General features: G+C 43.6%; 2 protein-coding genes across 4 annotated transcripts in view; one reads left to right on the forward strand and one right to left on the reverse strand.

Moving 5' to 3' along the window:
• The window catches only part of LOC134483411 (disks large homolog 5-like), a 230,132-nt gene that overhangs the window by 13,489 nt on the left and 203,931 nt on the right, over positions 1-12,712 (reverse strand). The window contains exon 3 of one of the 3 annotated variants that reach the window (XM_087596580.1): positions 7,407-7,520. The exons of the other annotated variants lie outside the window; for them this stretch is intronic. The gene's annotated coding sequence lies outside the window, so the exon portion shown is untranslated. The remainder of the gene's footprint in view (positions 1-7,406; positions 7,521-12,712) is intronic. 3 annotated transcript variants of the gene reach the window in all.
• Positions 3,543-8,368, forward strand: LOC147999315 (disks large homolog 5-like). Its single transcript, XM_087596574.1, has 6 exons — positions 3,543-3,694; positions 4,871-5,030; positions 6,211-6,354; positions 6,979-7,145; positions 7,868-7,973; positions 8,091-8,368. Exons 1-5 carry the CDS (start codon positions 3,568-3,570, stop codon positions 7,930-7,932), a joined length of 663 nt encoding a protein of 220 aa, XP_087452700.1. The 5' UTR covers positions 3,543-3,567; the 3' UTR covers positions 7,933-7,973; positions 8,091-8,368.

Genomic DNA, 12,712 nt, shown 5'->3' on the forward strand with positions numbered 1-12,712 from the left:
TGACTAAAGATGTTGAGCATTTCTTTCGGTGTTTCTCAGCCATTCAGCATTCCTCAGCTGTGAATTCTTTGTTTAGCTCTTAGCCCCATTTTTTAAATAGTGTTATTTGTCTCCCTGAGGTCTAACTTCTTGAGTTCTTTGTATATTTTGGATATAAGCCCTCTATCTGTTGTAGGATTGGTAAAGATCTTTACCCAATCCGTTGGTTGTTGTTTGGACCACACCTTCTGCTGGCTCATATCAAGGACATGGAAAAAGGAAGTTTGCTTTATTAATTTTCCTTCTTCTTCAGGATTCCTGCATGTACTGAAGACCAGCTGAAATATCCAGCCTTATGGACAAAACCGTTGAGGTCCTGGAGTTGCCCCATAAACCACACAAACTCTGACCTCACTTAGACAGGGATGGTTTATTGAATGCCCACTGTAAGACTGATCATCAGAGACGTAGCTGAGAATTTGTCAGGCTAGGACCCTGGATATTTTTCTATGTCAGTTTATAAAGACTAAAATGTGAGCTCATAGGCAGGTGCTGGAAGGGCTGTCTGGTTGTCAGCCCTGACTCAAGCCATTTTAGACAACAAAGGTTCATACTGACTTTTTATCTGTTTAAAGATTTATTTATTTATATATAAGTATACTGTAGCTGTCTGCAGACACAGCAGAAGAGGGCATCAGGTCTCATTACAGATGGTTGTGAGCCACCACTGGGATTTGAACTCAGGACCTCCGGAAGAGCAGTCAGTGCTCTTAACCATGGAGCCATCTCTGCAGCCCTCATATAGACCTTTAATTTTATTGGTCCTACATGAAGCTTATAATTATGAAATTTAAGATTAAGAAACCTCACAACATAAAGAACTTCCTTCCAGTGGTTCGGGAATGGGTGGGTGGGGGAGCACCCTCAAGGAGGCTGGGGAAGGGGGTGGAATGCAGGGTTATTGTAGGGGAAACTGGAAAGGGGGTTAACATTTGAAATGCAAATAAACAAAATAACCAATAAAAAAACATACACAAGTTATGTGATCATTCCTGACCCTGCTCTGAGTTAAATTATTTTCAGACAACCATGACAGGCAGACATATTACAGCAAGAATATGAACTATCTGGCAGGCATGGAACAAAACGGCTACAGCTATGCTAGGGGGATTGGCTTCAACAGGGGCAACTACTGCATTTTAGACCTTCCATTCCTTGTTGAATTAGCTGTACCACAGCCTATAAACCATTCTAATAAATTTTCTTTCTCTATATACAGTCATTCTAGGAGGGATGATTGGTTATGCATTGTTAAATGCAATGCTGATCACGAAACCCCATCACTTCCACAGCAATATGCAAGTGTAAGTAAGTTACTGAACAATTGAACAGAAATTAAAATTTACTGCATTTATTGCGTGTATCAGAAGGCATAGGGAACACCTGGCTGCTTATATCTCTTGGTCTCTATAGAGTAGTGGGAGAACTGAGACCCACTGAGGAGGTCTCTTAAGCGAAGACCAAACTCCTTGCAGTGACACTGGATTCCAGGCTTGTTGTCCTGTTTAGGCCTCACTGTGGTCTATGTACACTCTATGCATTCTCCCCATGCAGGTTCACATGGACTGAACTCAGAAAGCTGGGGTTGGCAGAAAGATGCATGGTTAAATAGCCCACCAGGTTCACATTGTATCAGCTTGATTTAATCTAAGGACAAAGAAGTGGAGTTTCTCTGATGGCTTTCTTCTAACCCCTTGAAAGGATCACTGGGGTTTGACCTCAGTACTTCATACTTCTTGCTGGGTCAGCAACACTCAGGGAAGCTTGAGATTGCCATAGGCACAGTATTATGCTAGATATACTGAGTAGATGATACTAAGATGTTCAGATGGTCATACCCATTTGCATGAGTTCTTAATGTGCACCTAAGGAAAGAGAGATCAAGGTCTTCAGAATAGGAAGATCATTTCCAGTTCTTTTCTACAATTCCAGTCTGAAAGACTGGTAGGGAGAGAATGGTAGATAATCAAGAATTCATAGATGATGCTTTGAAGGAAGTGTGGGTTTCTGTGCTGGTTTAGACAGGGTCTCAATTATCCCATGTTGCCCTCTTCCTACCTGGCCAGGTTCACTTTGAGCTCAGATAAACCTGCTTCTACTTTCCAGTAGACAGTCTTACAAGAGTGGCCTCCAGGGACTGTGAGGACAGCATTAGCCTTTGACAGTTGAGGTGTGTAACCCACAACTATAGTTTTAGCCACTTTGTTCCATGTTTACCAGCTATTTCAGATTGTTGCTGTCTATGGCTGACAATCACGGACACAGAAAAATAACCTGATAGAGAGCAAGGACATGGTGATCACATCCTTTCCTGTTCTGTATGTTCTGGATGAGGCTTGTTAAAATTCCAATATTGCAGAAAGCTTTATATAGGACCCATCACATTAAGCATCCCAGTGCACTGTTCTATCTAAAATGGCCTAATCAGAACTGACCACCAGATCACACTTCCTGCAATCCTCATATGAGAAGCTTGAGCTTTTTGTTTTGACTTTTTTCTTTCTTTCTTATTTTTTGCTGTATAAGTTGAGAGGAAGATATTTGGGGCCATGGATCTGCCCCCAAAATCTGGGGTATGGATCTGATCAATCAGTGTTGGTGTGTGCACTCAATACAGTATCCATTTTTTACTGTGACAGGTGCTTTTGTGTTTGTGGGGAAGCCCATGACCCAGAGCACAAGTGCTGGGTCCTTGCTCTATCCACGTAGTGATGTGTATAGCCTCGTCCTACACCTTTATCTGCACCCCCTATATCTCTTGACTATTTTATTTTTCTGATAGAGGCTCAGCTTCTGATAGAAGGCCTGTCAGCAGTGCTCCTTTGGCGACATTGGCGCAGAAAGGAGAACCCCACAAGCAGCATGAGGTTCCCTTCATTGGTGGCTCCAATATTGCACTTTTGTCCGCCAACTGGTCTCCACACTGTTCCTAGCACCATAAAGACTTCAACTCTTTTAACTAAGGAATTTTCTGGCAATTGTCAATTGCTAAGCACACGACTTCATGAGTGTTCCCCTAACACACGCCCATGCTGTAACCTACCATGCAGACTATTTCTTGATGTGATATAAAGCACCTGTACATAATGAGACAGGAGAACTTTTGACTGCATATTCAAGCTGGTATGAAATCTCAGGAAGTTTTAATGGCTAACATTGGTGAATGAGGACAATTTGAGTTAGTGAGACATTTTTTGGGAAAGATTTGAAAGGAAACATTCATTTAGATGCATAGGAATTACTAAGGTTTTATAATCAAGCCTTGAGGAAAATTTGGCTTTGGAAGCAGGAGATGCTCAGTGGCTCTCCCCAGGAAAGTCTCCTGGAAAGGGCACCTCAGCTTATGCTCAGTACAGGGAGAACATTAGCAGGAGGCAAAGTCTGCTCCCCATGACATCAGCTGTCCCTTCTTGGACATTCTATTGTCTCCTAGAGAGTTCTGGCATCCTCTGTGATGTCACCAGTGTTGTAGTGACGACCAGTGCCCTAGTTTCTCTCAGTCTGAGTCTGGCGGTTACAAGCTAAGACATGTTTTCCCGTCTTCGCAAGCGTTTTGGGAGGGGGAACATCGATTGTGGAGAGACTAGAGTGAAGGAGTCTGGCCTTTCGTCTCAAAGTAATGATGGACAAAGACAGCACTTCTGGGGAATGTTGAGTAAGTTCTGGGCAGTGTATTTTGAGCTTCCTACCGGGGGGCTGCAGGCTTAAGCTGACCTTTCTAGCAATGGGCCACAACAACTGGAGCATCTGAAAAGGAATTGAATTTCCATGAATATCACAATTCCTTAAAGCCAAGGATTTCAGAACTTTAGTTCCCATCCCCACTGGGAGGATATGGTAAGGCCAATGCTATTATTCTGTGAACTTCTGGTCTTTACTTTTCAGTGCATTTGTTATGTTACATTGATATAATAACACCATCAGTATTCATGGAGGGTCCACCTTTTCTGAGTTTAGACAGGGCAGCAATGTATTTCACTATCACTGCTTCTTTAAATACAGTGGATATCTGACAGTAGTAACAGGGAGAGATTGTGCTCCAGGCAATAACCTTATGTTCTTAGACCTTCTCTGATTTCTTCTAACTGGCAGGGTCATCGTTTGCTTTATATATTAGAGGTTGTATGTTACAAAAATTTTTTTTCAATACCAAAACTATTTGGAACGTGTAGACCAAGATTCAGCCTGTAACCTATTCACACTTCTGGGGCATTTGGTATTTCTCATAGGGACACTGATAAGTCTGTTGAACATATCCTACCTGGAAATGCGTTTTAAATCCATGTTTCTAAAATACCAAAAGTATTTGGAACATGTGGACCAAGATTCATCCTGTAACCTATTGGAACTTCTCGGGCATTTGGTATTTCAAATAGGGGAACTGATAAGTCTGTTGACCATGTCCTCCATGGAAATGTGTTTTAAATCCAAAGTTGTTGGCCTAGAGTATCAGGGTAGGACATCTGAGTGTCTCCAATCACTCAAGTCTTGTGGATGGTGAATTTATCATCTGAGTTCGAACCCACAGGGGTGAGGGTCCTGAAACCAAGCTGTACCCTGTTCAGCTGATGATAATCCTGGAGAAGCCATCTCCGTGGTCCATGTAAGCACCTGATGTCCGGCATAGGGAACACCTGGCTGCTTACATCTCTTGGTCTCTATAGAGTAGTGGGAGAACTGAGATCCACTGAAGAGGCCTCTTAAGCATAGACCAATCGCCTAGCAGTGACACTGGGTTCCAGGCTTGTTCTCCTGTTTAGGCCTAACTGTGGTCTATGTACACTCTATGCATTCTCCCCATGCAGGTTCACTTGTGTTCTTCTACCTACAGACGCTGGGAGAGAAACATCATCCCCTGGCACTGAACTAAGCGAGAATCAGGCCAAGAAGGAAAAGGAGAGGCTGATTAAAGAGCTGCAGCTCATTACCGAGGAGAGAAATGACCTGAGAGATCGCCTGAGGTTTCTGACAGAGAGATCCATGAAGAACAGGTATGAATCGCTCCAAATGCTCTTGTTTCATTCCTGGGTCTGCAAGGTCACCTTCATCTTATCCTATTAAGGTTTTGGGTTCTAGAAAGCTGTGCCTCCCTAACCACCCTGTGCTAAACCTCACCTCCCATATAGAGGAGATTCAGAACCTTGACCCTTCCTGAGGAGCGAGATGGAAAATGGACTCATCTGCTTCCATTTATTGAAAAGCAGATCTTGTGGTCTGAATGAAGAATTCGGGGATAAAGTCAGGGAGAGTGAGTGTCTAGTGTGCATTTGCAAAGCCCTTGACAGATGGTGGCTTTGCAAGATTGTAATTGCAGTGAGTTTATGGTGAGTCTCTGTACTTGCTAGGCAGGGGACTGAGTGCTGGAAGATCCACGCAGCAGCCTGAGGGGCCTGGTACCAAACTGTTCATCTCAATGCTTGAGTAGAAGGTCTCAGGCTCAGGCCTGTTTGTTATTGTCTGTGTGTCTTGCCCTCTGAGACAGCAATGGTGGATGCATTTCTCCTGGTTTTCACAGTACTCTCTGTTTCCATATTTCTCTTTCTCTTTCTCTGACTCTGTTTTTACATTTCTCTTTTTTGTGGGTATTTCTCAGTCTGTGAGTCTGTATGTGCATACATCCAAATGCATATGTACAACATTTATATGTTTATATTTCCCTCCACACTTGGAATCTAGGGGTCTATGTCTTGGCCTGAGTATTTACCTGTAACACATTCATGGTGATGTGAATGCTTTGTTCTGGGAGCCCCACTGTCAACAGCACAGTTCTTTGACTATGTGGCCACGTTTGTCTGTTTATTTGTATTCCTTGTGCAGATTATAATTTTGTGTTGATATAAGGTCTGTTATCAAAACAGGAGAAAAGAAATCACCGGTTTCTGGGTGTGTTGGGGTGGGGGAGCATGGAGAGGTGTGGCCGAGGCTCTTGATAGCTTAACTGGCTTGACTGCAGATTTCCTCTTGATTGAACAAAGGGAGCCAGGGAAGCCTCCATCTGGATGCCGAGATTCTGGTGTCCCGGACACAGAAAAACACGTTTCTGAAGCTGAAGAAGATCCAATATGTAGAATTCAGAAGGTGTCCTTCCAGGACTGGGGTAGTACAGGACCCACCCTGAGCTCATATATTCCTAAATGCTGATGTTCACTGGATTCTATCATTTGGGGCCAGGCCACACTTCAGGCCAAATCCATATTATGAAGACCTGGAGAGAATGGAGGAGGCGGTCATGTCAATTCTGCACAACTTAGAGATGGAGAACACTGAGATCCATGAGACCAACCATAAGCTGAAGAAGGAGATTACCTTCTCTAGGTAAGTCCTGGTCAGAAAGCCTATCACCTGTGGAATGGCCATTTCTGACTTTCTTTGTTCTGGATTGGACGGTCTTCAGCTCTGGTTCTATCTCTTGTGCTGTTTACACATCAGTGTGCCAGGGTCATTAGGACTCAGTTTTCAGTTCCACAAAAGACTGTTACTCATCCCAGGATTGTCTAGGCATCTTCAGAAGATAGAACAGCACTGATTGAAGTCAGCAGGTTATTAGGCTGACCTGGACCTATGGTGTCATACCAGGTTTTACAAAACTCAGTGTGTGGACCACATGGTTAGCATGACCTTCTCTTGGTTCTACTGACCTCCTTTGAGGGTGTTTCCCAACTACTAATTGATGTTGCCCCCATGCATTGGGCTTTCATGGATAGTTGTAGATCCATGTTCTTTTTGAGAGATGTGGACACTAATTGGTGCTCAGGCCAAACAAATAATTTATTCTTCCCGGAATTTACTCTTTGTGGTTTGTGCAGCAGCCTTATACGTATCAAAATGAATTCTATTAAGTCTTCATGGGTATCTGGGTCCTGGTGGAGTTAGTGGCACTCGGGAGTGGGAATGGGAGAAAGGGGCAGCATGATCTTACTATGCAGACTGTATTTCCAGAAACCTGCTCAGCCAGCTCCTGATGGAGAACACATGTAGGAAGGAGTTGGTCCCACTGAAGCAGGAGAGCAAGGAGGTACATCTTGATTGTGCACTGAACCAGAAATATTTGGTTGACTTCAACAAGAAAGATAAAGACCAGCAACGTCCAGACCCAGCGTCATCTGGTAGGGACGAGCAGCTGTGTTAGCTTAAAAATATCTGATAAAGGTTGCCAATTTGATACATCTTTGCTCTCTCCTACCACCTTTCTAATTTACACTCACAACCAGCCAACCACCTCATGTAATGGAATTGTTCATTGCTCTGCCTATGCACAAGTATTCTGGGAAGCCAACCACATTTCAGAAACTGAATTATTTTGCAAGTATATTTGTCTGCTCTTTTTGAAGCTGCAGTATAGAAATGGTGACAGATTAATAACATACCTCATTATTGCATATCCACGTGATAGATTGGATGCTCTGTAGAGTTTTGAACAAGTTCTTGGTTCTTTGACAAATGACACTCTGTGGTCATGTGACTTCTTGTGTAGGAAGCACCTTTGCGGGATAAGAACAAAGTGCAAATGTCAAATTAGTACTTGTCATTGGTTTTAACCTTGGTGACATATGAACATCTACTTTCTTCCTGCCAACCCAATGAGGTTCCTTCCATTGCCCTGTTCTTGGTTTGCACTGGTATAAGTCTGGGTCCCATATTGGCAGCCCACATTACTTTGAGGCTCTCTGGAGATTTTGCCCTTCCCAAAGAGTTAGCAACAATGATATCAGTTAAAAGGTCCATGTTGACTGTCCAATAGAACTGAGATGGTAGTAGGCAGCCTTCCGACAGCTGCCTTGCATTTCACCACCAAATCAGTGTCTGAAAAACTGCCTTCCTCTCCCAGGTCTCAGAAAGTGCAAGAGAGCTGGAATTGGACACACAGCAGTAAGAAAGCTTCCTGAAGAATAAGTTGCTTTCTCAGGAGTCCCTGATGACAAATATCCTGAATGGTAACAAATTTTTTGGATGAGTATTCTTCCTCAGAGTTAATTTGTCATTGCTTAGAGACCCTAAATTTATATACCACTAAGCCAGCCTGACTGATTGAGGTCTTACTTTCTTCTCAGAAAACAGCACTTGAGAGACAACTTGGGGGACCTCCTTTCATTATGTGTGCAAGAGGAGAAACAGCAATACATCTGTGCTTCTAAATGTTCATTAAGAATGTGCTGTTTAGAAATATTTTCGTTATGATTTTAATTGAAATTTTCTTTTTGTTGTTTCATATTTATATGTTCTTGTTACTGTTTTTATCTTTTCAAATATTTTTAAATATTTTAATTTATTTGTTTTAATCCTGTTTTGTTGTAAAAATGAATTCCTTATGAATAAAAATTGAATTCTATCTCTTGACTCTTAAGACCATCATTCTTATTCAAGGGTTCTGTCCCCTCCTGTGGACTTAGAACTGACAGGTGGAGATGGATCTCTGCATGTTCCATGGATCCTGGGCTAATTAGTGAATTCAAAGTCACCAAGGGGTACCCAGTGTGACAGTGTCTTTTGTGTGGATAATGTGGCTGTTTCTCGGACACACACTTTATGAAGTAATCACTGACATGCTTTACCCAATTGTTAGGGTCCATGTGGTTCTTCTGAGAGAGCAGCAGATGCTCTACCCTGTGAGTCATCACCACAGCTCCTGCAGGTGCTTTTGTCCTTCCACATCATGTACTGTATTAGGTGGACAGGATCACCTCCAATCAAATAAAGAGATCTCAGGAGATGTGTATTCACAGGAAATTTACTGAGCTGTGCATGCTCAATGTGTTAGCTTGCCAGCCATCCCTACAGGGCTCTGGTGTTCCCACTGCTCATTGTGGGTCAGGATCATCCTGCAACATCACTTAGTGTCCATATTAGAGCAGATCTTTCACCTATTATCAATGATGACCATATTTATTCTGCACATCTGACAAAATACAGATCGAAATTAGCTTCCTGTTGGCCAGATTGGCATAATGAGTTTTTTGATTGTTAGCATGAAAATTATTTTAATCTAAGCAGTTTAGGGAAGAACCTCAAGGACACCCATAGTGAATGCAGCCTGCAGCTGTGAACACAGGTTTCTGTTGGAGAGCAGGCCTGTGCAGGCCCAGAACCTAGGTGGGACAGTTCAAGCTACCCTTTTTCCATGGCCAATCTGGGATCGTATTGAGAATGTATTTTTTCCAAGTGACTGATTTCCAATTTATGGAATTGAACTAACTTACTGAGAATGGAGGTGACTCAGGAGTTAAAGTACACAAGGACCAATCCAGTATGTCCACAAAAGCTTGCTGTCACCCCAGGGCTTTTAAAAGCTCAGCAGCTAGAGAAGCAATGTAGTATTTGGTTATTCTCATGCTTGGGTCTATTCATTCAGTATAAGCTGAACATGACACAAAAGAGTCATCTGTGTCACAATAGAAGCTAGTTGTAACTAGATTCCCCCCACACTATCACATCACCACCGTATTTGAGGTTCTCAGTTACTATCTAAGAACCTGGAAGAGGCCTGGGTCTTGCTACACAAACTCATAATTTATGTCTTCATGACACTGTGTGCTTTGTTCTGTTGATGCTACCATTGGCATACAATACCTTGGATACTTTGTGCTGACATTTGTGACATGAGACAATAGTTCATGTCATCCTAACCTGCATAAACTGTCCTTAGAGTACGGTGTAGTCAGAGGGGCCTTTTTTTTCTCTCTGAATTTTCAAAATATTTCCAGTCTTCAGACAAGTCTTCAGCCATTGTCCAGTGCCTGTCTTGAGATGTCCACATTGTCTCCTGGGAGTATTCATCCAGCCTGGTCTGTAATTTTGTAGAAGAGTAATAGGGTTCCAGCCCTAGGATTTAATTCAGTGTGATTGTACTTTCCAAACATGGTCAAAGCCCTACATTCCACCATAGCCTGTGTGCTTTAGAGAAAGAAAATAAAGAACCACATTGCACTTGAAATTTCTCCTCCAACAAAAGGAGAGCCTGCATAGGGCCTTTAAGTAACTCTAAGTCCCAGCTTCTGCATAACTCCCTCCATTGACTCCATTATTGGTGTATTTTCATTACTGCTCACTTTATTTTTGGTGTGCAAAGAACGTGTACCATGTCAGTAAAGTGTGTGTGTGTGTGTGTGTGTGTGTGTGTGTGTGTGAGAGAGAGAGAGAGAGAGAGTGAGAGAGAGAGAGAGAGTTTGTGTTTGTTTGTGTTTCTGTGCAGATGTTTGTGTATGTTCATCCATGAACTCACTATCAATTTTCATAAAATGACTTAGAAGACTGTAATGAAAACTGTCGAGGTGCATGCAGACGTGTGTTACTAGTGTCCCACGGCACCTGGCAGGTAACACTGAAATGGTGGTCTACTATAATACAGCCTAAAAACAGGCTGTGGATGGTTTACACAGAGATTGTGACGTCATCACCACGAGAGAGCAGCAAAAGCTTCATTTATCACATGCCGCTGTTACCAAGATGAGGCAAAGCCTTATCCTACAGAGAGTCTGGTATGATTTGATGGCAGGAAATAAACTTAGTACTAAAATCATTCAATTACAAACGAAGAGGATAATACAAAGAGTCATAGGAAGCAAGAGCTGTTTTTTGAGGAGATCCATAAGAGAAACAACCCCTTTCTGAAACTAAGTACACACCACAGTGTCAATACCTAAATTATCAAATCAGAAATGAAAAGGGGGATGAAGCAATAGACATGTGAGTGAATTCAACAATCATTAGGGCTTCTTCAGAGTCCTTCACTATAGAAAAGTGAAAAATCTATTTGATATTGGTAATTTTTCTACACAGATAACAAATACCAAGTTAAATCCAAATGTGGGATTTAACTCATAAGATTATTCTCATAAGAAAATAGATTTAAACGATGCCACTACAAAAATTAAAAAATATATATGAGGGCCACTAGGCTTTAATGCAGCCTTTCTACCAGACGTTTAATGACGACCTAATAACAATAGTGCTTCAATTATTCCTCTGATTTGAAAGAGAAGGAACATTGTCAAACCCCTTCTCTGAGTTTCTCTTTTTACCTAGAATTCCTGAGTCTGTTGCTTCTTCCATTGTCACCCCATCAATAGAGCTGAAGGGCGAGTCTGTCCCGCCCCAGAGGGTATCTGCCAGCTGACAGGGCTGGGTTTTGCTCTGCTTGCCCCCGCCCACGCCCCCGCCTCACACCCGCACTCGACATCGCCTCCGACCCATCCCCCCTCCCAGTCCCACCACCGCCCTCGACTCAGACCCGTCCCAACCCCCGCCCCCAGCCTGTCCTCGCCCCTACCCTGCCCCCGCCCCGACCCCCCCACACCCGTCCTCTCCTTCGCCCCCCCCCGCCTCCGCCCTCGCCGTCGCTGCTTGCGTTGCTACCATTCCGTCTTCGACTCCCCTGTTGACCCCACCGCCACTGCTGCTACCTTCTCCCACTTTTTCAGCCCAAGACTTTTGAGATCCCGGCTTGCAGCGCTCTGCACTAGGAGGCTAACGGAGGTGAGGAGAGCCTAAGGGACAGACCCCAGGCCTGGCCCCAGAGACTTGTGTCTCCCCCCTCCCCCAAAGTGCTTTCCCGCAGTTCTCCATTCTGGGTTCAGTTTGTGGGGACCCCAGCAGGTGGCAGGCTTTGCTGATCCTCAGGTGTGAGTCTGGGACAGTGGTGGGACTTATGGTTGAGGGAAGTCTTTCAGGCAAATGCAGGCTTTTCTCAAACTCTTGGACCATCTGGTGCCCTCCCTGGGGTCACAGGACCTGTGGAAGTGGGGAAGCCACTTTTCCCTGTCCTGTGTGACTTTCCCTGCAGAGTGAGCTCTCCTGCAGGAGGTACTCTCACATGCTTCTTTAAAAGCACCTGTTCCTCAGATCCAGATCAGCTGTGAAAACAGGCTTCTTCATGTCAGTGTGCCAGCTCCCCCTCCCAGCTCAGAGCTGCCACACCTAAGGATCCTCCAGCCCCAGTACTGGTTGGGTCTCATGGAGGAGTTAGAGCAAAGTGCCCCTTCTGAGAAGTGACTCAGAACAGAAGGTTCCTACAACCCAATGAGGTCTCTTCCAGTTGCCCTGTTCTTGGTTTGCACTGGTATAATTCTGAGTCCCAGATTGGCAGCCCACATTGCTGTGAGGGTTGCTGGAGATTTTGCCCTGCCCACAGAACAGAAGGTTCAGAAGAAAGGCCAGTTTGGCATAATGAATTCTTTTGATAGATGGCAACAAAATTATCTTAATCTAAGCAGTTTAGGGAGGAACCTCAAGAGCATCCATAGTGAATGCAGCCTGCAGCTGTGAACACACGTTTCTTTTGGAGAGCAGGCCTGTGCAAGCCCAGGACCTAGGTGGGACAGTTCAAGCTACCCTTTTTCCATGGCCAATCTGTGTTTGTATTGAGAAAGTATTTTTTTTCCAGTTGACTGATTTCCAACTTATGGAATGGAACTGACTTACTCAGAGTGGGGTTGACTTAGAGAGTTAAAGTACAGAAGGAATAATCCAGATGTCCACAAAAGCTTGCTGTCACACCAGGGCTTTTAAAAGCTCAGCAGCTAGAGAAGCAATGTAGTATTTGGTTATTCTCATGCTTAGGTCTAGTCATTCATTATAAGCTGAACATGACACAAAAGGAGTCATCTGTGTCACAATAGAAACTAGTTGTAACTAGACTTATACCACATTATCACATTATTACTATATTTGAGGTTCT

The sequence above is a fragment of the Rattus norvegicus genome, chromosome 19 (genome assembly GCF_021556685.1).
Source record: "Rattus norvegicus strain SHRSP/BbbUtx chromosome 19, alternate assembly SHRSP_T2T, whole genome shotgun sequence".
Lineage (NCBI taxonomy): Eukaryota > Metazoa > Chordata > Mammalia > Rodentia > Muridae > Rattus > Rattus norvegicus.

What these genes read in the sequence shown, in the direction of transcription:
- LOC147999315 (XM_087596574.1), top strand. Translation starts at nt 3,568, where the DNA reads ATGTTTTCCCGTCTTCGCAAGCGTTTTGGGAGGGGGAACATCGATTGT. An exon ending in GAGAGATCCATGAAGAACAG is followed by an intron (nt 5,031 to 6,210) that starts GTATGAATCGCT and finishes ATTTGGGGCCAG; the next exon opens with GCCACACTTCAGGCCAAATC. An exon ending in AAGGAGATTACCTTCTCTAG is followed by an intron (nt 6,355 to 6,978) that starts GTAAGTCCTGGT and finishes CTGTATTTCCAG; the next exon opens with AAACCTGCTCAGCCAGCTCC.